General features: G+C 41.5%; 1 protein-coding gene across 2 annotated transcripts in view; it reads left to right on the plus strand.

The window, feature by feature from the left end:
- The window catches only part of LOC124775097 (inositol polyphosphate multikinase), a 353,921-nt gene extending 329,888 nt beyond the window's left edge, over positions 1-24,033 (plus strand). For both annotated transcript variants that reach the window (XM_047249914.1, XM_047249913.1), the window contains one exon: positions 23,209-24,033. In XM_047249914.1, the coding sequence (XP_047105870.1) occupies positions 23,209-23,903 (695 nt within the window). In that variant the 3' untranslated portion in view covers positions 23,904-24,033. The remainder of the gene's footprint in view (positions 1-23,208) is intronic.
- The last annotated feature ends 3,912 nt before the right edge of the window (positions 24,034-27,945 follow it).

Consider the following 27,945-nt stretch of genomic DNA (forward strand, 5'->3'; position numbering starts at 1 on the left):
ACTGTGATGTGCATTTCGGAGAGTACTTCTCATTGTACCTTATATTAAGGTGAGTAATGTGGGAAAAATTACTTCTTAAATGCCACTGTGTGAGCAGTTACTAAATTAATGTTACCTTTGTGATTATTGCAAGAGCTGCAGGGAGCAGTAGCATATTCTCATATTCCTGCACTTAATATTGGCACTTGAAACTTTATAAGTAATCTATCGAGAGTGTTCGTGTGTTACTTCCCAGTATCCCACCAATGAAATCAACATAGGCAGGTAGTTATGTTGTGAGAACTGTAAGTAATGATTATCAAAGAGGAACATATTTCAGCTGCTTTTGGATACAAAGCTATCTAGGACGAGAGGCATACAGAAATCGTAAGTGCTTCCTGGTCAATAATATTACATGCAATAATTTTTGGTAATTAGTTTGTCTGTTTCTGTTATTGTATTCTTTTTTCATTAGAATTCTTCTTCTTTTTCTTTCTCTCCTTCTTCTTCTTCTTCTTCTTCTTCTTCTTATTCATGTTCATCATGAGCTAGCAGGGTCTGCTTGTTGGCACATCTGCCTCCATTTTGGTCTGTCGAGGGCATCTTCATATGTGGCATTGATAAATTCCATAGCCTTCTCTATATGGTCCGTCCATTCTGTTTTGCATCTGCCACGAGGCCGTTGGCCATTTATGTCTAGGTGCATAGTTGTTCTTGCCACCAAGTCTGCTTTACTGTGCATGACATGTCCATACCATCTTAGCCTGCTTTCCCGTAGTTTGTCTGTGGTGGGTGCAGCGCCAAGTCACTGTCGAACTTTGACGTCTGTTGGATGGTCAGATCGGGTAAGACCAAGGGACCATCATAGGAGCATGTGCGTTTCCATCACGTGGAGATCCTGCTCATGCTTCATTGTCATTGGCCAACATTCCAACCCATAAAGTGTGACTGGGCATACTACAGTCCTGTAAACCTTTGACTTAAGGCATAAAGGCATGCGGTGGTCATTAGAATATCAGCATGAAAATCTAAGGGTGAGAAATGTGGTGAGTGAAGTATATATATATATATATATATATATATATATATAAAAAAAGAAAGATGATGAAACTTACCAAACAAAAGCGCTGGCAGGTCGATAGACACACAAACAAACACAAACATACACACAAAATTCTAGCTTTCGCAACCAATGGTTGCCTCGTCAGGAAAGAGGGAAGGAGAAGGAAAGACAAAAGGATATGGGTTTTGGGAGAGGGTAAGGAGTCATTCCAATCCCGGGAGCGGAAAGACTTACCTTAGGGGGAAAAAAGGACAGGTATACACTCGCACACACACACACATATCCATTCCCACGTGGAATGTTTCCCTCTATCATATATATATATATATATATATATATATATATATATATATATATATATATATATATATATATATATATATATATATATATATATCGGGTAAGACCAAGGGACCATCATAGGAGCATATATATATATCTAAAAAGAAAGATGATGAAACTTACCAAACAAAAGCGCTGGCAGGTCGACAGACACACAAACAAACACAAACATACACACACAATTCAAGCTTTCGCAACAAACTGTTGCCTCATCAGGAAAGAGGAAAGGAGAGGGAAAGATGAAAGGATGTGGGTTTTAAGGGAGAGGCTAAGGAGTCATTCCAATCCCGGGGGCGGAAAGACTTACCTTAGGGGGAAAAAGGGACAGGTATACACTCGCGCACACACACACACATATCCATCCGCACATACACAGACACAAGCAGACATTTGTAAAGACAAAGAGTTGAAACATTACAAATGTCTGCCTGTGCGTGCACGTGCGGATGGACATGTGCATGTGTACACCTGTCCTTTCCTCCCCCCAAGGCAAGTCCCTCCGCCCCCGGGACCGGGACGACTCCCCAACCTCCCCCCCCAAAACCCACATCCCCTCGTCCCTCCCTCCCCCTCCCCCCCTTCCCGACGAAGCAACCGCTGGCCGCACAAGCTACAATTCCGCGTGTGTGTCCGTGTGTCTATCGACCTGCCAGCGCCCCTGCCCGGCAAGTCCCATCATCTTTGTTTTTAGATATATTTTTCCATATATATATATATATATATATATATATATATATATATATATATATATATATAATGGAAGGAAACATTCCACGTGGGAAAAATTATATATAAATACAAAGATGAGGTGACTTACCGAACAAAAACGCTGGCAGGTCGATAGACACACAAACAAACACAAACATACACACAAAATTCAAGTTTTCGCAACAAATTGTTGCCTCATCAGGAAAGAGGGAAGGAGAGGGGAAGACGAAAGGAAGTGGGTTTTAAAGGAGAGGGTAAGGAGTCATTCCAATCCCGGGAGCGGAAAGACTTACCTTAGGGGGGTCTTTAAATATGTCTGCTTGTGTCTGTATGTGTGGATGGATATGTGCGTGTGTGCGAGTCTATACCTGTCCTTTTTTCCCCCTAAGGTAAGTCTTTCCGCTCCCGGGATTGGAATGACTCCTTACCCTCTCCTTTAAAACCCACTTCCTTTCGTCTTCCCCTCTCCTTCCCTCTTTCCTGATGAGGCAACAATTTGTTGCGAAAACTTGAATTTTGTGTGTATGTTTGTGTTTGTTTGTGTGTCTATCGACCTGCCAGCGTTTTTGTTCGGTAAGTCACCTCATCTTTGTATATATATATATATATATATATATATATATATATATATATATATATATATATATATATATATATATATATATATAAAAAGAAAGATGATGAAACCCACCAAACAAAAGCGCTGGCAGGTCGACAGACACACAAACATACACACAAAATTCCAGCCTTCGCAACCAACGGCCGCCCCGCCAGGAAAGAGGGAAGGAGAAGGAAAGACAAAAGGATATGGGCTCTAAGGGAGAGGGTAAGGAGCCATCCCAATCCCGGGAGCGGAAAGACCCACCCTAGGGGGAAAAAAGGACAGGTATACACTCGCACACACACACATATCCATCCACACACACACAGACACAAGCAGACACTTGTAAAGGCAAAGAGTTTGGGCAGAGATGTCAGTCGGGGCGGAGTGTATACCTGTCCCTTTTTCCCCCTAAGGTAAGTCTTTCCGCCCCCGGGATTGGAATGACTCCTTAGCCTCTCCCTTAAAACCCACATCCTTTCATCTTTCCCTCTCCTTTCCTCTTTCCTGATGAGGCAACAGTTTGTTGCGAAAGCTTGAATTTTGTGTGTATGTTTGTGTTTGTTTGTGTGTCTGTCGACCTGCCAGCGCTTTTGTTTGGTAAGTTTCATCATCCTTCTTTTTAGATATATTTTTCCCACGTGGAATGTTTCCCTCTATTATATTTATATATATATATATATATATATATATATAGGTTTTTTATTTATTTTTTATATATATATATATATATATATATATATATATATAAAATAAATAAAAAAAACCTAAGTACTATATTAAAGTGAGTAGGCCTATGAATCATTAAACACAATTATGATAATAATTTTGAGTTGAATCTTTATATAAAATATTCTGGTTCAATAATGTTTAAAATTAACTGGAAAATTTAAGACATTCGTAACTACCTGAAAAAGTGCTCTGAATAATTTTTGAGGTGCTGTTATGACTTGTGAAACTATCTGCAGTGTGGATGATCTGTATTTAAACGGAGTGTCCATACCTCATCTCCTTTCTCGTTGTCAGTAACAACACTTGTGGCAAGAAAGAGCCACTATCATTGTCATCAGGCGTTGCATAGAACATAGTTTGTTTCACAAACTGCAAGTAATTCCTCAATTAGTAATGTGAGCAAGGCAGCTGCAGGGCAAAGGCTTCTAGCAGGAAAGTGAGATGCTGTGTGAGCCCAAGGCTGCAGCGTAAATGCAACAAGGCTCCCTGCAGGCAACAAAATGGAATGTGTCCGCAGCATGGCTGCAGCTTAAATGTACCCTTAATATGGTGGATTAACAGTGAAATTTGTGTAGTCAATAACATGATGATGTAATGAAAGTAACAGTTAGTGTAGTTTCTAACTTGACATTAGTCTTGAAATACTGGGGGTCAGCATGCAAGCAAATCATATTGTGTGGGAAAAATAAATTGTTTGTTTGATGAAAAATAGACATAAATGTATCAAAAATTGGGTAAACAGTCAATGTGGACCTCAGTGGACTCAAGCTGTTAAAATTGTAGCAGTTCGCATTCGTGAACTTTCAGCTTACTCACATGAATAACATAAATCACAGCAAATAAATTGTTAGTCTGTTGCAACAAGCAATATTTTGTGTGCACATTTATTGTCCTTCCCACCACGTTTTACCGTGGGCTGTATGACAGATCAGTCTGACACCATGATCAACATTCCATATTTCACATGAAATCATCGAGTACAATTTCATCATTGCAAGGAACTGCCAAATTACATGACAGTTGGTAAGGAAAATGTCAACATGAGGCAAATGCGGAAGGCAATAAAAAAACTGTCCCCAGAATTCGAACTATTAATTTATTTTTGCTCATTTCATCTACATCTGCATGCCACTGTGAGATTCATAGCGAAGGGTATGCCCCATTGTACCAGTTATAATGGTTTCTTCCCATTCTATTCACATATGGAGCATAGTAAGAATGATGGTCTGAATGCCTCTGTCCGTGCAGTAATTATTCTAATTTTATCCTCAAGATCCCTAAGTAAGTGATATATAGAGGGTTTTAGTATATTTCTAGAGTCATCATTTAAAGCTGGAGGCAGTTCTTGAAATACTGTTAAGACTCTTCCAGAGTCTTCCAGTTCACTTCCTTCAGTTTCTGTGACACTCCCCCACAGATCAAACAAACCTGTGACAGTTCATGCTGCCCTTCTCCGTATACATTCAATATCCTCTGTTAGTCCTATTTGGTATGGGTTCCACACATTCGAGCAATATTGTAGAACAGGTTGTATGAGTGATATGTAAGAATGTCCGCTGTGCTTTCCCAGCATTCTACCAATAACCTGAAGTCTGCCCCCTACCCCTTGTAGGTCTGGGTGTTAGAATAGGCCGAGGTATTCCTGCCTGTCGTAAGAGGTGACTAACAGGAGTCTCTCACGTTTCGGCCTTTGTGACAGTCCCCTGTAGGGTTTGACAGCCAGTTTTCAAAATTTTCCTGAAGTGTGAGTCAATTGGTGAAGGGCGCCTTATGTTGTGCATCGTGTCCATCGTGCATTGAGATCTTTAGCCTGCTTTCTCATTGTCGCATTGCAGTCCCCTCTTTCTCATCGTCACATTGCAGTCCCCTCTTTCTCCATCTCTTGGGCGAGGACACCTTCCTGGGTGCATTTTCCACCACGCACTAATTGGTATCACTTTCTGTGCTGACGATGACCATGGACCTCTTTGCACCTCATCCAACACAGTAGCCAGTCCGTTGTGGTGGGGCTGCCAGGTATCCTGTTGGTTATAGCCCCCTGACAACACAGGGATTGCTGTGCTGATGCCTGTGCTGTTAACTCCCCACGTATGCCAAGGAGTAGATGCCCGACATCCTGGGGCATCGGCACTCCCAGCGAGGGCCATCCTGCCAGGTGGCATTTGCTGTGGCAGGATGGGGCCCGTGGGGAGGTCCTCTGGTCAGAGTGGGTGGCATCAATGCGGATGACATGCCATGAAGCGTAGTACGTCATCTCTTGCTGGTGGTCCGCCGCCAGCAGTCTGTAAGCGGGCAAAGTCTAACTTCAGTGCTAAGAAATATGACCCCAAGTCGTTGCCCTCCCTGGCCAACCCATGGGAGGAATGCCACGCTAAGGATGGCAGTGAAGCTTATTCGCCCCGGTACCTGATACGTACGAGAGTTGATGGGGAATCTTTCATGTCCTTGAAGCCTCAGTTTTTTGTGGAGCATTTAGAGGACAAGTTTGAGGAGGAGGAGGGCGTGTCCAAAATGCGCTTTGGGTCAGTTTTGATATAAACAGCATCCTCTGCCCAGTCATGGGCATTACTCGCTTGTGGCAAGTTGGGGGATGTTTCTGTCACCACTGCTACCTACAAGCTCTGTGTCTGAGGACGGGGTTGAGATTCAGGCACATGCTGAGGAGCTAGATCTCGCCAGACGCTCAGACACAATGGATATAGACTGCTCAGGCAAAAAGTTGGTGGCAGCAGGTGACCCAGAGGCATAAACTGCCTCATTGAGTGTTCCATGCCTTCCCAGTCTCATGTCGTCATCATCCTCCAGTGGAATTTTGGCTGTTTTTTCCACTGCCTGGCTGAGCTACGGCAACTGCTAAGGTTTACACCTGCTTTCTCCATTGCCCTCCAAGAAACCTGGTTCCTGACTATGCGGAACCCTGCCCTCCATGGTTATAAGGGATATTACAGGAACTGTAACGACTGTAATAGAGTGTCAGGTGGAGTTTGTGCTCATGTCCTAAACTCAGTCTGTAGTGAACCTTTGTCCCTTCAAACCCCACTTGAAGCTTTGGCTGTCAGAATATGGATGATGTGGGAAATAACTGTCTGCAATGTATATCTTCCTCCAGATGGTGCTGTACCCCTGAATGTATTAGCTGCACTGATTGATCAACTCCCTAAACCTTTCCTACTTTTGAGAAGTTTTAATGCCCATAACCCCTTGTAGGGTAACATGGTGCCTACTTGCCGAGGCAGAGATGTCGAAACTTTACTGTCTCAGTTTGACTTCTGCCTCTTAAATACTGGGGCCGCCACATTCCAGTGCGGCCCATCTTCTTCTCACTGCCCCGGTGTCAGGCCCATGGATGCCTTCCCAGATGGGCTTTAAATAAGGAGGACTGGGAAACTTTCACCTCTGATGTCACCATTGAATCTCCCCCACAAGGTAATATCGATGTGATGGTTGAGCAGGTGACTGCCATCCCTCACTCTTTAGGGTGCACCCGGCGAAAGACAGTCCCTTGGTGGTTGCTGGAAGTCGCTGAGACAATTAAAGAGTGTGCTATGTACCGACGCAAACACGATTGCCGAGCATTTTGCTGAGCACTTTGCCGAGCACTATGCCCGAGCCTGTGCGTCGGAGAACTACCCCCAGCCTTTTTCACCCTCAAACGGGGGATGGGAAGGAAAGTCCTCTCATTCACTACATGTCACAGTGAACCCTATAACGCCCGATTTACGGAGTGGGAGCTTCTCAGCTCACTTGCACATTGCCCCGACACAGCTCCTGGGCCTGATGAGATCCACAGTCAGATGACTAAACATCTCTTGCCTTACTACAAGCGCCATCTCCTCGTCATCTTCAACCGGATATGATGTGATGGGGCTTTCTATCACGATGGCGGAAGAGCACCCTCGTTGCAGTGCTCAAATCCAGTAAAAACTCACTTGCTGTGGATAGCTATTGGCCGATCAGCCTCACCAACGTTCTTTGTAAGCTGCTGGAATTTATGGTGTGTTGGCAGTTGGGTTGGGTCCTGGAGTCACGTGGCCTATGGACTCCATGTCATGGTGGCTTCTGCCAGGGGTGCTCTACCACTGATAATCTTGTGTCCCTCGAGTCTGCCATCGGAACAGCCTTTTCCAGACCCCAACACCTTGTTGCCATCTTTTTTTATCTATGCAAAGCATGTGACACCACCTGGCAACATCATATCCTTGCCACATTGTATGACTGGGGTCTCCAAGGCCCGCTCCCGATTTTTATCTAAAATTTCCTGTCACTCTGTACTTTCTGTGTCTAAGTTGGTGCCTTCCATAGTTCCCCCATATCCAGGAGAATGGAGTCCCGCAGGGCTCTGTCTTGAGTGTGTCACTATTTTTTAGCGGCCATTAATGGCCTAGCAGCAGCTGTAGGGCCATCTGTCTAACCCTCTCTGTATGCAGATGGCTTCTGCACTTCATACTGCTGCTCCAGTACTGGTGTGGTGTTGCTGAGCGGCATCTACAGGGAGCCATCCACGAGGTGCAGTCATGGGCTCTCGTGTACAGCTTCCATTTTTTGGCTGCTAAGTCATGTATCATAGACTCCTGTCGGCGTCTTACCATTCATCCAGAACCAGAACTTTACCTTTATGATGATCCACTCACTGTAGTGGAGACATATCAATTCTTAGGACAGGTTTTCGGTACATGATTGACTTGGCTTCCTCACCTTCATCAGCGTAAGTGGAAGTGCTGGCAGCACCTCAATGCCCTCCACTGCCTGAGCAACACCAACTGGGGTGCAGATCGCTCTACACTGCTGCACCTCTACAGAGCCCTTGTTCAATCCCGATTTGAATATGGGTGTGTGGTTTATAGTTTGGTGGTACCCTCAGCATTGTGTTTTCTCGACCCAGTGCACCACTGCGGCGTTCGCCTAGTGAGGGTTACCCATGCACAACTCCTTTCTACTGCGCATCTGAATTTGATGTTCGCGTCTGGTTCCTTCAATGTGAACGGGAGTCCTTCCCGTTACCAACTCTCCTTGAGGTCCATTCACATACACCTATGTGGTGTACACCAAGGCCACAGATTTTTCTGGACCTTTCATATGGCCCTAAGGACTCCGTTAACCCTGCAGCTCTCTGCTATCACTTCCTCTCGATTCTCGACGTGCACTGTGGCCATGAAATGGTTTACACCGACAGCATGATGGCTGATGGTCACATAGGCTTTGCGTATGTTCATGGAGGACATATTGAACAGCACTCCTTGCCAGATGGCTGCAGTGTTTTCACTGCAGAGCTGGTGGCCACATCTTGTGCTCTTGGGCTCATCCGTTCATGCCCTGGGGAGTCATTTCTTCTGTGTACTGACTCCTTGAGCAGCCTACCAGGTATCGACCAGTGCTACCCTCGCCATCCTTTGGTAGCGTCCATCCAGGAGTCCATCTATGCCCTGGAAAGGTCCCGTAGTTCAGTGGTGTTTGAGTGGACCCCAGGACACGTCAGAATCCCAGGCAACGAAATTGCTGACAAGCTGGCCAGACAGACAGTGCGGAAATGGCTTAGGGAGACAGAATGGCATAACAGTACGTACAACAAACTGCGTGTCATTAAGGAGACTACAAATGTGTGGAAGTCTTCCATGCGGTCCTCTCACAGGGAATAAGTTGTTGTCTGCTGGCTCTTTATTGGCCATATGTGGCTAATGCATGGTTACCTCCTCCATCACGAGGACCCACCTTGGTGTCACTGTGTCTCACAAATGATGGTCGTAAACCTTTTGCTGGACTGCCCATTTTTAGCTACTCTGCGGCGGACTTTTAACTTTCCCAGCACCATACCTTCGGTGTTGGGCGACAATGCCTCAACAGCAGCTTTAGTTTTATGTTTTATTCGTGAGGGTGGGTTTTATCATTTGATCTAAGTTTTAGTGCATGTCCTTCATCCCTTTGTGTCCTCCACCGTAGTGCTTTTAGGGTGGAGGTTTTAATGTGTTGCAGAAAGGCTGGCTTCTCCTTTTTATTTTCATGGTCAGCTAGCCATGATAATCTGCTGTCTTGTTTTGATCTCGTCTACATGTTTCTTGCATCTCTCTGTGGTTTTCTTCTCTGATTTTGTCCATTTTAGTGTTTGTTGCCCTCCTGTCATTCTTGTGGTTTTCTCCTTTTTTAAAGCTGTGTTTTGTATGTCATAATTATTTTACTTCCACCCTTGTGGAATTGTTTTAATCAGAACGAGATACCGATGACGTAACAGTTTGCGCCGCCCCCCTCCCCTTTAAACCAACCAAAGTCTGCTATCTGTTTTACCCATGACCGAGCCTGTGTGATCGTTCCATTTCATATCCCTGCAAAGTGTTACACCCAGGTATTAGTGTGAGTTGGCCGATTCCAAAAGTGACTAATTGAAATAATAGTCACAGGATACTACATTTTTTCGTTTTGTGAAGTGCATAATGTTACATTTCTGAATATTTAAAACAAGTTGCCAGTCTTTGCACCACTTTGAAATCTTATCAAGATCTGACGGAATATTTATGCAGCTTCTTTCAGATAGTACTTCATTATAGATAACTGTGTCATCCGTAAGAAGTCTGAGGTTGCTATTAATATTGTCTGTGAGGTCATTAATATGCAACATAGCATGAACAGCAAGGGTCCCAACACACTTCCCTGGGGCACACCTGAAGATACTTTTACATTTGACAGTGACTCTCCATCCAAGATAACATGCTGTGTCCTCCCTACTAAAAAGTCCCCAACCCAGTCACAAATTTCTCTTGGTACCCCACATGATGATATTTTTGACAAAAAGTGTGTGTGTGTGTGTGTGGGGGGGGGGGGGGGGGGGGGGGGGGGGGGGCGGGGTGTTCCGAGTCAAATGCTTTTCGGAAATCGAGAACTACTGCATTTACCTGATTGCCTTGCGCCAAAGCTTTCAGTATGTCATGTGAGAAGAGTGCAAGTTGGGTTTTACATGATTGATGTTTTTGGAATCCATACTGGTTGGTATTGAGGTCATTCTGTTCACGATACCTCAGTGCCTTTGAGCTTAGAATATTTTCTGCGATGTACAACAAATTGATGTCAATGATATTGGACAGTATTTTTATGCATTACTTCTAGTACCCTTCTATAGACCTGCCTTTTTTTTCCCCAAGAACTGACAACTGATTTTATCTATGACAGATAATACAGTAGACTCTTGCTAATTGGCCCTCAGTACTCAGTAGTCTGGTCTCTGTTATCCGGTGCACATCCAAAAACATGGGCACAATGAATTATCGTGCACAACAACGCTTAGTTAAACAGTGTTTTATATACTGTATTTGAAATTGTAGCTTTCTTTACAGTTCGGAATCATATCTCCTGAAAGGAAACATATTACGCTAGACCTCAAGCAGACACTCGAAATTTTATATAAGTTAAATCGAGGTTCTTCACAGAAAACCATTGCTGCTGAGTTCAGTGTTGGATGAGCAACTATTTATGACATCAAAAAGAAAGATCGATTTTATTCAACAATACTCAACACAAATGGATAGTGAGTTGGGAAAATGGAAGGTTATACGAAAGAGTGAGAATGGAGAACTGGACGTAGCTGTTTATAGGTAGTTCATACAACAACACAGTAAAGGAATTCCAGTCAGTGGCCCGGTTATAAAGGAAAAAGCAGCTACATTTAGCAAACAACTTGGCAGTAGTAACTTGTTTTGGCATTCGGCAGCTGACAGTCACTGGGGAAAGTCGCTCAGCTAACGATAAGGATGCTGATGAGTTTGTAAGCAAGATGTGGAAGATAATAGAGGAAGATGATTTAACTGCTGATGCCTTGTATAATACTGATGAAACAGGACTCTTTTTACAAGATGCTTCCTTCAAAAACATTAGCTGTGAAGAACAAGGAGGAAACTCATGGTTACAAGCAACAGAAACCAAACGTTTGTACCAGCAGTGAGAAAAGAGCTAAAGAAGAAAAAGCTTCCACTGAAAGCTATCCTTATAATTGATGATGCTTCCAGTCATCCTTCAGATGTTTCTCTAAAGTTTGATGGTATACAAGCACTCTCTCCCACCGAGTGTGACAGCCGTAATTCAGCCTATGGACTAGGGAATTTTGGAATCAGTCTAACGTCAGTATCGACATTCACTTCTTGTCTCCTTGCTGAACGAAAGTGAAAACGACTCCATAGAGACTATGCTGAAGGTATGGAAAACAATTAACATATGTGGTGTTGTTTTCCACACAATCGAAGCATGGGGTAAAGTGGAGAGCACTACCATAATGAAGAGTTGCAGAAAATTGTGGCCACCCATAAGTACCAGGAATGGCCGGATTAGTGAGAGTCTAGTGTAGTTAGAAGAGGGGCTAATTGAGCCACAGATTCAGTATAGAATCTGACAGATTCCATTGAGTTGGATCCAGTAGTGAGTGACAGCAATGAGCTAGTCAATTCGGAATTATCAATTACTTTGTACACTGACATGTTCCACAAACTTCCAGGAGGAGCAGAAATTGATTATGAAGATGTTACTAAGTGGCTGAATGAGGAAAACTGTGATATGGACCGAACTTTAACAGATGAAGAAGTAATCAAAAGTTTGAAAAATGTAATGATGAAAGTGATGAAGAAGAGGACACGGGAGGAGAGAGCATGAAGATTTCTCAACTGCTGGTGCTGAGGCTGCCTGCAGTACCGATGTAATGCTTGTGAAGTGGTTGCGTGATAAAGCATGCCACTGTCGTGTATCATCATTGCGACAGTTAAAAATGAGGGACATGTTTCATGGTGAGTGATACCACCGTATAATTATGTACAGTATACACTCAAGGACTAAGTTTCCTTTGAAAATTAATGTATTTTTGGATTTAATAAAGCATATCCTCTGTGTTTTAAAATTGTGTCGTTCGGTTTAATGAAGTACAGTACACTATATCCCCCATGTTTTCAAAATAAATAAAAAGCAAAATAAATGAATAAAATAGATTTCAGACACTCAATAATCCGGCACCCATAAGTACCAGGAATGGCCGGATTAGTGGGAGTCTAGTGTAGTTAGAAGAGGGGCTAATTGAGCCACAGATTCAGTATAGAATCTGACAGATTCCATTGAACCCTGGAGCTTTGTTCAATTTTTATGATTTCTGCTGTTTCTCAATACCACTGACACTAATACTTATTTCATCCATCTTTTCAGTGGTACAAAGATTAAATTGGAACAATTCTCCTGAGTTTTCCTTTGTGAAGGAACATTTGAAAATGGAGTTGAGCATTTCAGCTTTGCTTTGATTTGCTTTGCTTTGCTACCCCCAATTTCAATTCCTGTCTCATTTGCTAGTGACTGGACACTAACTTTGGTGCCACTAGGAGCCTTTACATGTGACCAGAATTTATTTGGGTTTTGTGAAATACCATTTGACAATATTGAAGGCATTGATCTCTTGACACTCAACACTTTTCATTCAGCATCTCTCTATCTACAGCCCCACACTTTGTTTTACACCTATAATGCAGTAGCCTCTGCTTCTTTAGAAGTTTCTTTACAGTGACTGTTTACCATGGAGGCTCTCTCCCATTATGAACTGTTCTGCTGTGTACATAACTATCCAGTGCTTGGTCAACCACAGTATTCTTCTAAACTTGAGCCATAGTTCCTCTACATGCTCCTGACCTGTGCTGTAACTTTCAAGGTTCTTCATTCAGATATGAAACTACTGAGTTTTTGTCTTTTACTGAACGTATACATCTTTCTATTTGTTTTAGTTATCCTTTGTACTTTGGTAATGATTGTTGGCACAAATGCATCATGGTCGTTGGTACCAGTTTCGATGTGGACATCCTGAGGTCAAATCTGTTTATTGCCTTTAGATCCAATAGATCTCCATCATGATTGGGGTTCCTAACTATCTCTTCTAGGTATTTTTCATAGAAGGCATGTAGTAACTGAAAGTCGAGAACAAAAAAAGGTGAGAGTGAGGCCGGACTAACCAGTTTGTCATCAACAGCAGTCCGCTAATTTTGAACAGGAGGTAAATAATGAGAAACTTAACAAGTGAAGACAGCACTGCACATAAAGCAAGCCTAGTGAGCAATACAGAAGGAGAGAACGTAGGACATAATAGAAGTGGAGGCAAAGATCTCTCCCATCGGAAACTGATGCTTATGATCGGAACCACCTTGGACAATATTTCAGCAGGTAAACTGGTGCTATGGTTGGTGACCAGGCACTTAAGCTTGATGGCTGGTGTGAGAAGCTGGGAGCATCTGGCATTATAATGAGATGTATTGATATGAGCATTTCTGGCTGTGGTTGCAGATACTGTGTGGAGATCTCCATCTTTATGTCTGTGTCCAATGAAATTGCCGCTGGTTTTAATTGGTGCAAATTATATCTGTGAAGTTCTGGAACTGACAGTGGTGGACTTTCCAGTTCAAAGTGTACTGCTTGTGATGATTTAGGTGTGGCAGAGGTGTTTTCTATGATAGCACTCAAAATCTTTTTGTGTGTTGACTGGCATGATGTAGCCATGGGTCTTAACCACTGTTGCTGGTGTACATTTCTTTTGGTCTAAGAGAAGTGTGACCACACTACTGTTCCCAGCGAGTATCACCCTGAGTACCAGGTTCAGGATTCCCGGGGCTGTGAGGCTAGGAAAAGGACCATTCATGGTTGGTCCCCATAGAGGAGTTCTGCCAGCCTAAGATCTTGGATGGTAGTCTTTCTGAACTTGCTCAGGAAAAGTATGAGTGCTCATTTTGTAATAATGGTTCCCACTGCTTAGCATTTGCTACTTAAATCTCTGCACTGCATGCTCCACTTCGCCATTGCAGGCTGGCTGAAATTGTGGACTAAAATGGTGTTCCATGTTATTTGGTGGGCAGAATTGTATGAAAACTGTTATGTGAAATGGAGCCCATTGCCCAATACTGTAATTTGGGGAACCCCTTTGACTGGTAGAGTCTGGAGTAACATATTTATTGTGGCTTCTGTGGTGGTGGACCACATAAGGGTATGTAAAGAAGTTATCCATGACTAGGTATCAGCCACATATAGCCTACAAATGGGCCCACTAAGTTAAAATGAATTTGGTCCCAAGGTTGTGGTGGCGGTCATATGAAAAATTGGGGTGGTGCTGCCTTATGGCAGGTACTGACTGAACAGCTGTGCACTATGGCTTCTTCAATCCTGTTTAAGCGTGGCCAGTGAACGTGTCATCTCACTAGAGCTGTCACTTGTTCTTTCCCCCATGCCTGTGATGAGGTAGTTGTAAAACATGAATGTCGCAGGGTGGACGGGATGACAACATGATGTTCACCTGCCTCAGCATCTGTTTGGAGGATATTGCTGATTACTGACCGATGGTGGTAGATGTATGCCAAGTCTGGAGCTCTTGATTTTGGTGTTTTGAAATTGGTGTTTGCTACCCTTGGAGCATATAGTGCATTACTTGTCATAAGATCGGTTTGCTGTCCATGTCTGCAGAGATGCAGCCTTCAAGGGCAGCCCTTAAAATGTGTGTGTCCTTTCTGCACCTATGTGGAAACACAAGATTTACTGCTGGTCAAAGGCTGGGTCTGGTCACAGGGAAAGGCATATTAGATTGCCTGTATTTGCATATCGTGCTATTGCCTTGTACATAGCAACATATCTGCAGGAGCTCAGGAAAAGTGCCAAGTGTTGGAGGTGTGCTGTTCGTTCTGAAAGACTAGAGTGTGGCTACCAGCACTTTGTGATCTAGGATTAAAGTGAACTGTAGTCCTGAATAGGTAAACACAGAACTTCATAAATGCAAATATAACCAATACCTCCTTCTTCTCTACCTGTCAGTAGCTTTTCAGTATCAGCATCTTTGATGCATACGTGATAGATTGTTCAGTACCGACGTCATTTCTATATGCCAGTACTGCTCCAATGACACACCCAAAGGCAACCACAGCCAGAACCAGTGGCTGTTATAGTGTAAGGCAGAGTGCTAAGCACAGCATATGCTTTTAACTGTGCGAAGGTGTGCTTGTAGGCAGCTGTCCACCTTTACTGAACACCTATTTTTGCAACTGGTTGAGTGGTTGGATGCTATGGGACAATTGTAAGTGGAACTTTTGAATAATAATTCACGTTTCCAAACAAATCTTGCAGCTCTTATAAGTTTGTTGATAGATGTCAAGTTGCGATCAGTGGGCTAATCCCTTTTTTGTTTAGCAAATGCATGAGATGTTCCATGTAAACCTGGAAAACTGCCATTTATCTAAGCCAGTAATGTAATAAATAGTGCACAATGGTTTTGCAGTTGGTGTTCTTGATGTGTAGTGCCTTTGACAGTTAAGTCATGTACATAGGGCATGTGGTTGGAGATATGGTTAATTGTTCTAGTTACGTGTGAAGATTTCAGGAGCCGAAGAGATCCAGAAAGGCAACAGTTGCATTGGAACAAGGTGAAGGGAGCATCGATAAGTTCGATGTTTTGTGACTCCTCATCCAGTGGTATTTGCAAATATGCGTCAGCAAGGTCAGTTGAAAAATATTGCCATTTGACAAGTGTTATGATGTGGTTTTCTGGATGTGGCTTAGGATAGGTTTCTGTGTGAGGCTGGACACTGACTGTTGATGTAAAATCGTTGCACAGAGGGAGGAAGCCACTGGATTTCTTGACTGTTCAAGTGCGCGTCATTTATGTTGGCGGCTGAGTTTAGGTTCGTTCTGCGCATCTGACGTCACAAAACACAGCCAATGAACAGAGAACGAGGTTGCCACATCTCAACTGCAGTGCAGAGCATGGACGAGTGTCTTCAGTTTTAGAAACGTTCAGTCATAAATAAAGTAATAGAACAAAAGCAATGTCTTGATAGCAGACATTCTTTTATAGAAAGTTTGGAAAAAGCATTCTTTATACCAATTGCTTCATATTCTATTAATTAATTAAACCAAACAAGCAATAAGACTCCTAATTCATGCGATAGCAAGGAAAGGTGTTTGTATCACTCTCACGAACCACTTTTTCGCAATAAAGAACAGCGGTAGTCGTTTATTTCCTATTGTACTTCGACGAAGCTTGAGTAATTCACAGTTATACCAACTGTGTTTGTCAGTATTTTGCGTGGCGTGTTATATTCCTCATGGCGTTATGTATCAGACGAGGTGCGTTAGCGTAACGGTTAAAGTGTTGGGCTGCTACGCGAAAGGTTTATGAGTTCAAACCTTGTGCGGTGCTTAATATTTTCATTACTTAAAAACAATATCGAAGTGCCTTACTTCACAAATTATATTCGTTTGAATGCAATTTTTTGAAATTTCTAGTGCTTTGTCTCTTCATTAACCCTTTCGCTGCTGCAGACACGTGCTCGCCGCATTCCGCACTGTGCGCGATTTTGTCATCACTACACTGCTCGCCTGTGCAGACACATGGTGTTCCCACTGCTTTGACACACTTATCATTCGATTTCACAAAAACTATTTGGCCCAAAAATTTGATTTTTACACGTCTTCTTGACTGATACCTTCTCCCCTCTTCTTGACTGATACCTTCTCCCCATAAATGACTTAATTTTGTTTCAATGTTCAACGCAGTTATTATGCAGCATTAAATGTAGTAAACCATTGCACGAAATTTTGAAGAGTTTGCAGAGGTAGAAGTCCATAGCGTATACTTTCCGTATGGTCGATTTTAGTTGCCACAATTGTTGACAATGAAATGTGGACACGACACCTAAATTTCATATAAAATTTACTGTATAACAATATCACATTTAATTTAAGTACGACGTAGGTGTCGTATGTAATATTGAGAAATATTCCGTCTTTCGCGACTGTAATAAAAGTATTATTTACACCGGACGCGTTTGGCTTTATTTTAAAGCACTTCAATCAAGGAAAGGTATGGCACATACACAATGGTACTCATGTTCTCTTTCTTGTTTTTGTTCCACAGTCGCAGTTTTACCAATGGTACTGAAATATATTCCTCTTCTGCAACTGTAATAAGGGGCTTATTTAGACCAGACGCGTTTCTCTCTTTTGAAGCATCTTCAGTGGACAGTATTTTGTCTCCTCCATTGCCAAGTCACCTTTCGTAGTTTTGTGCTGCGGTAACACAATATTCAACGTTTGTGTTGGCAGTTCAGTGTTTTAGCAAATAAATGATGTTTGTGTGTGCCACACACAAAAATTATATTTGACGTAGCCCAGAGCACTTCACTGATAGGCGGTATATTCAAGACCTAATGTTTTTGAAAGCCCACAGTTTTGTTTAATGTATTTTGTCTACTTCCTTTTGATTGATTGAAGTGCTTTAAAATAAAGCCAAACGTGCTCAGTGTAAATAAAACTTTTGTTACAGTCGCAAAAGACGGAATATTTCTCAATATTACATACGACACCTATGTGGTACTTGAATGAGCTATTGTTATACAGTAAATTTTATATGAAATTTAGGTATCTTGTCCACATTTCATTCTCAACATTGTGGCAACTAAAATCGACCATACGGAAAGTATACTCTATGGACTTTTACCTCTGCAAACTCTTCAAAATTTTTTGCAATAGTTTACTATATTTAATGCCGCATAATAACTGCGTTGAACATCGAAACAAAATTAAGTCATTTATGGGGGGAAGGTATCAGTCAAGAAGATGTGTAAAAATCTAATTTTTGGGCCAAATAGTTTTTGTGGAATCGATTGATAAGAGTGTCAAAGCAGTCGGAACACAATGTGTCTGCACAGGCGAGCAGTGCAGTGACAAAATCGCGCACAGCGCGGAATGCAGGGAGCACGTCTTTGTAGCAGCGAAAGGGTTAATGCGGCCGTGGTGGCTTTACTTCATGAACTACGCGCTCCCCCCTAAACGTAAGCTTGCGAACTGTGCTATACTATGGCACTGCTTCTATTGGCGCGTGCGTCGTGTGCAACTGGCAACGCAGCAATCTCCCGCGTCTGGGCGGACATGCGCGAGCCGCCAAGATAAAAGAATTCAGCTATAGCAGCAGCATGGCACAGGCACTTGTTTTAACGTATTCAATCAGCCTAGCTTTGTAGAATTGACAGAGTTCCTCTTTAAAGGCTACCCATAAGGAACTGATATGTGCTATGTTTGGCACTGAATCTGGTTGCAAAGAGATAAGAGCCTGGAAAACTGTGGTGCACCCTGGCCAGGGTTGAATATTGGTGTGAATGTGACACAAAGATCAGTAAGTTCCTGGAAGAGAACTGTGTTAGAGACAACCTTAACTTCATCATTGATGGAGAATCCAAACAAGAAGGCAACCAGACCGAAAACGTTCCTGGCTGAGTGACTTTTAGTAACAAATAGCATTATCAACCATGTGATTTCCTAGTAGTTTGTGGCAATTGTGAATTGACACATTCTGGGGAACTTATATGTGCATAAACGTGGAGGTTTACGGAGAAAGCTGTAGCTACTGTGTCCATCTGGAAACCGTCGTCTTTGTTCAGAATTGTTTTGCTTAGAAATAGCTTGTTAGCAAAAAGGTCACCTGGGAGTAGCTTGTTAGCAAAAAGGTCACCTGGGGGAACCTGTTGCCTGAAGCTCACGCCCCGTTCCTTGATGCATGCACGTAACTCAATGTAATAGTCTTGACAGTTTACAGCAGACTGTTTGGAGATGTCCATCCTTTCCACAGTGGATGCAGTGAGTGTGACCAGCAATATGCATGTGGTGTGAAGCAGTCTGGGAATGATGGAATTCCCTGCTGTACATGATGATGGAATAGGACTGGCTTTTCAGAGGCCATTGATATATTTAATATTGATCCATCATGATGAAATGGTTTTACATGCGTTTCACGTTCATGGTCACCTGGACCATAATGACTGTAGTTGTTAAAGTGCTCATTTGCTGCCTGCATGATTTTGAAAGTGTGTGTAATTGTCAAAATATTTTCCAGTGATGGATTGTATAGTTTGAGAGCTGACGTGTACTTCTGGATCGAGAGTTAATTGGACCAGTGTCTAATTAAAGTGCCTTGTAGATTAGGTGTCATATGCAGGTGAAGTTTTTCCCAGCACTACACAGGTAGTATTCATTAATTTCCTGTAATCTGAATCCACAGCCTCTATAAATCTTTTGAATGAACTCGTCTTGTTTCCATTTGTCAGTAACATGATTTCATTGTTTTATTTTAAAGGGTAGTATTCATGTCTTGCACACACAAAGTTTTAATTGGAACATGAATTGTGTGTTAAGCCTAACTATCATTTTATATCAGGAATGGCACTTTTAAAACACTTTGCTGCAGTATGTTTTTCGTGAGGTAGAATTCCAAGTTAACATGCCTGTAAAAATTGCTGCAAACCAGATGCATATATAAGAGTATTGGTGTTTGGGGTCGATTCAGATTGTTTTGTCCGCACTTAGACATTTGGTAAATGCTGTGAAAATGGCAGAAACTTCACTCCAACACACACAAATAATACACTGTAATATCTGTTTTTGAGACTAGATTATCATGCGTATTCACATCATATAACAACTATTTTAGATAACAATTCCTAATGATGTAGTCCATAGTAAGCCAGAGAGCTACCTGCTGAATCACACCTGTATCAGCTTCACTTACTCATGATTTGAATTCATTATTGTAATAACTTTTCCAGCCAGTGTTGGTAATATCACACTGTCCATCCTCCTCGTTAGTATGGAACAGCTGGTTAGTTACAGTGTTCTTACTACATCCCATCAGTCGAAAAGTTTAAGAGACTGGATTTATAAAAAAAATAAAGAAATGTTAGTATGATGATTTTAATGCTTCAGGTGTTATACATAGTCTCCCCCTCCCTTTCCACTTGAGTACAATGCATAGAAAGTTTCGTACAATCGTGTGAAACATCAGAAAAGTCCTTCTTTGGGATGTTGTTCAACTCGTATGTCTCATTGACTTTAATGTTGCTTATGTTGTCAAAGTATTGACCCCTCATGAGAATTTCTGCATTTTATTGTTTTGTGGCAGGTATGTATTCATAACAAGTCTCATTGCCCATGGTGACCTTTTCCAGAACAGAATTGTGTGTGTTTTGCATTTCAGTAAAGTGTCCATGCACCATTGTTTTTCTCATCTTCAAAACATTGTGAGTTGTGGCTGTCAAACACTTCTGTCATTAAAAGTCGCAGTTGTAAGTTGACAGATTCCGTGGGTACACCTTAGTAATAAGTTAGCAACTCTTCTAAAGGAGTAATTCAGCAACTTTAAGATAAATACAGTATTTAATGTTCTCTTATCATACAGCGATTTGTTACATATTGCCGGCTGCGGTGGTCTAGCGGTTCTAGGCGCTCAGTCCAGAACCGCGGGACTGCTACGGTCGCAGGTTCGAATCCTGCCTCGGGCATGGATGTGTGTGATGTCCTTAGGTTAGTTAGGTTTAAGTAGTTCTAAGTTCTAGGGGACTGATGACCACAGATGTTAAGTCCGATAGTGCTCAGAGCCATTTGAACCATTTTTTGTTACATATCATTGACAAATTACTGTCGCACATACACTGTTTAACACTGACAAGTCAAATGTACATCTTTTGTTTGGTCACATATTTGAGTAGAGTGAAAAAAAGACTCCGTATAAATTAAACAATGGATTTTTGCCTGAATTTTCCAGCCAAGAGGAGTGTGGGAAATGAATGAATTGGAGTATCAGATTGACCAGTGTGAGGTCACGTTTTGCAACAAAAATATTCAGTTGCTTATAAGTAATCTAATTAGTTATTTGAGGGATAATTGAAATATTTCATGAACAGCTACTACCTGATTTGAGTTGGTGCATAAGTTCCTAGCGTTTTCCTTTAAGTTTAATAAGGACAACAGATACACGTAACAGGGACTTCAGTCATCGATATTATATTGTCCTCCACAATTTATAACAGTCTGCCAATGCTGGGGTAACTTTTCAGTTCCGCAACTGTAGAAATTGCATTGTTTTGAGGCAAAGAACTTCATTCAGCCATGTTGGGAGCGCTTTTTCATCCAGAAAGGAAGTTCCTTGAAGGTTATATGAAAGAGAGCAGAAAGCATAAAAATGTAAGAGTGCATGATCAGGTGAAAAAGGTGGGTGTGGAATGACTTCCCAACCCAACTGGTGTATAGTGTGTTCTGTCAGTCTGGTAGCAGAATATGGGCGGGGGTCATCATGGAGTAGTATCACTTCACACACTCTTCCTGGTCATTTTTCTTGGGTTGCGTCTGCAAGACATCCCAGCTGTCGACAATAATTGTCAGCAGTGATGGTTACACCCCAGGGAAGCAATTCATACTACACCACACTGTCACTGTTCCACCAGATGCATAACATTATCCTTTGTTGATGCACACAGGTCTTTGTATAGGGAGTAGTTGCATTGTTTGGGCTCAGCCATTTTTTTCTTTTCCTTATGTTATCATTAATACACTATTTGTCATCACCAGTAGTCTGTTTTTTTCACGAGCCAATTAATGATAAGCAAGCAGAGATGCACATATGACCCCCCACAGATTTTGTGATTTTAGTGTAGTGCATGCAGTGCTCATGCACCGGATTTTTCAACCTCCCCCATTGCATGTCGCCAGATGGTGGAATGATCAGAATTCTTAACTACATTTATGTGGAGCATCGTGGGTTAATTCGTTTAAACAGTCTTCATCAAACCACGAGGGTCGTCTTGAATGTGAAGAGTCACTAATGTTAACTCAAATAGCAATAGTAAAATGAAAGTCAAAAATGGCGGTTGATAAATAAACCCATAGCAAACTGAATGCCAATATGCAAACAAAAACACTACGAACTTGAGCACCAACCTAATAAATGAGGTGTCAGAAATTTAATGTCTTCAATGCCTATTATTTTGTGCATGAAACAAAAAAAAAGGTCGATGTGATTAACGATAAAAAAAAACTTCCTTTGAATTTAGTACTAAATCCATGACATTTCAAGAATAGCAGGTACTAGGAAAGCAAATGAGGTGTTGGCAGTAATATGCTTTTTGAATGAAACTTGAAAGAAAAAGAGAAAATCAATAAAAGCTTTGTGAATTGATTTCTCTGAAAGTAATAAATCAAATAGATTAAAGAAACATCTGATGTCGTGTACCTTTGATGATGCTTGATAACATGTACAGCAAATGAGGTGGGTCAGATATTTCTTCCTTATAGATGAATCATTTCATAAAAAGTTTGATCTCGTTTTACAGTTTTTTTTTTTTTTTTGTAAATCGTTAGTTCAAGCTGCCATAGTTACTGAATTGACATTGCTTATCTGCCAGGAATAAAATCAGTCTTGGAACTTTTTGGATGGATGATATATATTACTAAGAGTGACCACTGGAAATTTGTTGAAACCAAAGTAACCAGTGAAGACCATGTAAAATATTATACATGTATCCAGCATTAAAAATAATTGGAAGCTGTTTACTGTAGAGTGAGATTGTCTAATCTGCAAAAACCAATTAGACAGTTGACAAAAAGATAAAATATGCTTGCTCTATTTAATAAATGCTCCTGCATCTTTAAAGAAAGTAATGTTTATGTAATGCCACGAGCTGTTTGCTACCAGTTTCAATTTTTCAGATCAGGCATCATAAGAATTATTTAGCAACCGGTATAGGATCATTGCCACTGGGGAATTGAAATAAAATAATAAGATGCTGTTATTATTCATTTGAAATATGTTAGTATGTTGTTTGTTTCCGTATTGACTGCTGTTACGTGGAGGGCATGCCACATAAAAATTACTTTCTTTAAATGTTCATAAGCTGTGCAGTCACCATGAGAGAGAGAGAGGTGCTCTCTTATGATTTTTGCATTGTGAGGATTTATTTCTCATTATTTGTTCCAGCATTCCGTATGTTCCTGAATGCTGACTCGGGGTTGAGTAGACACTTAGTGTTGCAATTTGTGGCAAGACTGTGGCGTATCCTATGCTGGTGCAGGTCTCAGCGACTCTACCGGTTCTATTCAAGTTCTCTGTTGCTGATTTATGATGCTAGACGTTTACGCCAGACATTGGGCACGGGGCTGGCACGCCCTCTCAGCCCAACACTGTCAGCCAGCTGTAGTGCCAATGGCCGTTTCAACAGTCCACCTGCATCTCCACTGTTTGAAGCTCCACTGACACCAGATCGTCTTGGACAATCTGTATTTTTCCCAGATAGGTCGACGCGCCTGTCCTCGTGCTCCAGCAGTGCCAGTACGTCTGCATCTGGCACACCTACTTCATCTCTTTCCAGGCAGAATAGTTTCCTCAGCGATGACAGCTGGCATCCAAGTTTTGAAGAAATATGTAGGACACATTCACTTATAAATAATTATGAGAAAGATCTACAATCAATGAAAGAAAATTACACATTCCAATTGGAGGACTTGCTGAGTGCTGAGAGGCGAGGTACACGAGAGCCGTGGGTGAAAATTAAAATGATTGACTTCGCACACGCTTTCCCAGGGGTCGGGAGTGATCCAGATGTGAATTATTTGGAAGGGATTGAAAATCTTGTTAAAGTTTTTGAAAGCTTACTTGAGGAAGTAGTCTGCTAACATCAAATGACTGGATTATGAAATATGGTAGAGATTGAAGCCATTGAAACCTATTGAATTCTTTCCTTAATACGAATAATTTTTATCACATTTGGAGTACACTTTATAAATAAATTTTTAATATTACATATTTTTCTGTAAATGGCATTTTATAGTTCAATATGCTCTTTTATATCCTGTTACATTATTTTATATATGAGATATATATATTTAATAAAAAATATATTTTTGTACTCTGGAAAATATTTTGTTTTTTTAATACAAGAAGAAACATTTACATTGCTTTTAATCTAAGATGACATTGTTTCAAAGAATATTTTACACTCTGTTGATTCACGGTGATTTTGTGGTAAATGGAAAATTGATGGCTTCTCGACAAAATATTCACTTAACATGAGGAGCACGTTTCAAATATGAGATGAGAAACCACCATAAGCAATAGGAAACCAATTTTTATTACACCAGCTAACTTATAATTTGGGGGAGGAGTGATTTTAGCTGTGACCTAATAAGATGGTCAGTGTACACCACTGTAATGTGTGCCTCTGAGCCTCTTGATTGTTTGCCTTTGGCATTGGGAATGAGGGGAATATCAATAATATGTGAAATCATGCTGATAGTACACCTTATTTTGTTCAAACCTTCACTCATAAATGGAAGGGGCAGTAATGAAAAGACACTAAAATGTCCACATGTGCAGGGATTCCTGGGTCTTGTTTACCTTGGGTTATTAAAAATAAATACTGGTCACCCACACGAACGTTTTTTGTGATTGGACAGTGTTTTTTAATGACATAAGATTGATCATAGTAAATGTCTCATACAGTGTTCATGTGGCATAATGAAGATGGACATGTGACCTAATATTAGTCCAGTGTAACAAGATTTTAAGAATAAATCCATGGCAGCTGATGTCTGTTGGATCGTAATGAAGGCCCTGACATTAATGTGAGCTGCAAAGCCCCACATGCATTTAATAAAAATTACATTGAAGACAACACCGAGTGAGGTGGCGCAGTGGTTAGCACACTGGACTCGCATTCGGGAGGACGACGGTTCAATCCCGTCTCCGGCCATCCTGATTTAGGTTTTCCGTGATTTACCTAAATCGCTTCAGGCAAATGCCGGGATAGATCCTTTGAAAGGGCATGGCCGATTTCCTTCCCCATCCTTCCCTAACCCGAGCTTGCGCTCAGTCTCTAATGACCTCGTTGTCGACGGGACGTTAAACACTAATCTCCTCCTCCTACATTGAAGACACTAGAGTTAGCACTTTCCCTAGCTCATATTTATTGAGAATACCTCTTAGTGAATAGTCGGTGTGACTAGAAAACACTGCAGGTAACTCATGTTTGCAAAAATGCGTAGGAAAGGTTTATGAAATTATCAACCAGTTTGCTACTGTCCTCCTGTTACAGGAACTTAAGACTTATTTCAGCCTCAACATTATGATCAGAGTGGTGATTCTTCTGGAAAAGCAGGAATTCTCTGGGAATAACATTTTACCTTCCCCCACCAGAGGGTGGGGGGGGAGATTATACGATTGGTGATAAGCCTCTGCTGCCGACGACATCATATAGGCATAGTAGACATAGTTACCACTTGAGAGGTTATGTGATGTTACACTTATCCATGTGACACTCTTGTTCTGACTGGAGTGATGCAATCAGCGACACAGTATAAGAAAAGGAAGCAATGGGTGCACCTATACAGTGCTATAAATATCAAACATAGTTCAGCTGTGTTTTCTCATGAACTCTCTGTTCCAATAATTCTACTGAATAAGTCCAGTTTTCACTTTTTGCAGTAACTAGTATCAGGTACTATGACAATGCAGGATACAATTTTGACTTGCCATTTCTCTTGCTGAGAAGCCGTCGTTGCAATAAGGTAAGTTGGTGCAAGTGTTTTAACATTAAAAATTCCACTATCAAAAGTTTAATTTTTGTAAGACTACCTCGCGTGGCGCTTTATTCAGTGTGGTTCATAAGATGGTATATCTGCAAGTGTTCAGTTTTACAAGAGTATAAGATTAGCTTCAGGTGCCTTGCTGGATTTGAAGGGTAACTAATCACCATTGATGGTGTAGCAGTGGATGGTGCACACTGCACAGGTGCAGATGTCTTCTGAGCTTGAAAGCACACATGCAAGTGAAGGCTTTGGTTTGTAATGGCAGCATATGAAAAAAAAGTAGCACTGCGTAGCAAGCAGAAACAGCCTTGTATTTGGTGCATTGCTGTTAATGTTGTTGCAGAGACAACTTTTCATATGTGTACCACGTAGTTAGTTGAGCCTGGAAAGTGGTATGATTCTCTTTAGTGTTTAAAACAAATTTGCTACATTAGCTACAAGTAAGGGGAAACTACAGCTGTAATTTTTCCCGAGGGCATGCAGCTTTACTGTTTGGTTTAATGATGATGGCGTCCTCTTAGGTAAAATATTCCAGAGGTCAATAGTCCCCTATTCAGATCTCCGGGCGGGGACTACTCAGGAGGACGTTGAGAAAGAAAACTGGTGTTCTACAGGTCGGAGTGTGGAATGTCAGATCCCTTAATCAGGCCGGTAGGTTAGAAAATTTAAAAAGGTAAATGGATAGGTTAAAGTTAGATATAGTGGGAATTAGTGAAGTTCGGTGGCAGGAGGCACAAGACTTCTGGTCAGGTGAATACAGGGTTATAAATACAAAATCCTGTAGGGGTAATGCAGGAGTAGGTTTAATAATGAATAAAAAAATAGGAATGTGAGTAAACTACTACAAACAGCATCGTGAACGCATAATTGTAGCCAAGAGAGATACGATGCCCACGCCTACCACAGTAGTAAAAGTTTATATGCCGAATAGCTCTGCAGATGACGAAGATATTGATGAAATGTATGATGAGATAAAAGAAATTATTCAGATAGTGAAGGGAGACGAAAATTTAATAGTCATGGGTGACTGGAATTCGATAGTAGGAAAAGGGAGAGAAGGATACATAGTAGGTGAATATGGAATAGGGGTAAGGAATGAAAGAGGAAACTGACTGGTAGAATTTTGCACAGAGCATAACTTAATCATAGCTAACACTTGGTTCAAGAATCATAAAAGAAGGTTGTATACATGGAAGAAGCCTGGAGATACTGACAGGCCTCAGATAGATTATATAATGGTAAGGCAGAGATTTAGGGACCAGGTTTTAAATTGTAAGACATTTCCAGGGGCAGATGTGGACTCTGACCACAATCTATTGGTTATGAACTGTAGATTGAAACTGAAGAAACTGCAAAAAGGTGGAAATTTAAGGAGATGGGACCTGGATAAATTGACAGAACCAGAGGTTGTAGAGAGTTTCAGAGAGAGCATTAGGGAACGATTGACATGAATGGATGAAAGAAATACAGTAGAAGAAGAATGGGTAGCATTGAGAGATGAAATAGTGAAGGCAGCAGAGGATCAAATAGGTAAAAAGATGAGGGCTAATAGAAATCCTTGGGTAACAGAAGAGATACTGAATTTAATTGATGAAAGAAGAAAACATAAAAATTTAGTAAATGAAGCAGGCGAAAAGGAATGCAAATGGCTCAAAAATGAGATCGACAGGAAGTGCAAAATGGCTACGCAGGGATGGCTAGAGGACAAGTGTAAGGATGTAGAGGCTTATCTCACTAGGGGTAAGATAGATACTGCCTACAGGAAAATTAAAGAGAACCACTTGCATGAATATAAAGAGCTCAGTTGGAAACCCAGTTCTAAGCAAAGAAGGGAAAGCAGAAAGGTGGAAGGAGTATATAGAGGGTCTATACAAGGGTGATGTTCTTGAGGACAATATTATGGAAATGGAAGAGGATGTAGATGAAGATGAAATGGGAGATACGATACCGTGAAGAGTCTGACAGAGCACTGAAAGACCTAAGTCGAAACAAGGCCCCGGGAGTAGACAACAGTCCATTAGAACTACTGACAGCCTTCGGAGAGCCAGCCCTGACAAAACTCTACCATCTGGTGAGCAAGATGTACGAGACAGGCGGAATACCCTCAGACTTCAAGAAGTATATAATAATT

This window comes from Schistocerca piceifrons, chromosome 2, assembly GCF_021461385.2.
Source record: "Schistocerca piceifrons isolate TAMUIC-IGC-003096 chromosome 2, iqSchPice1.1, whole genome shotgun sequence".
NCBI lineage: Eukaryota > Metazoa > Arthropoda > Insecta > Orthoptera > Acrididae > Schistocerca > Schistocerca piceifrons.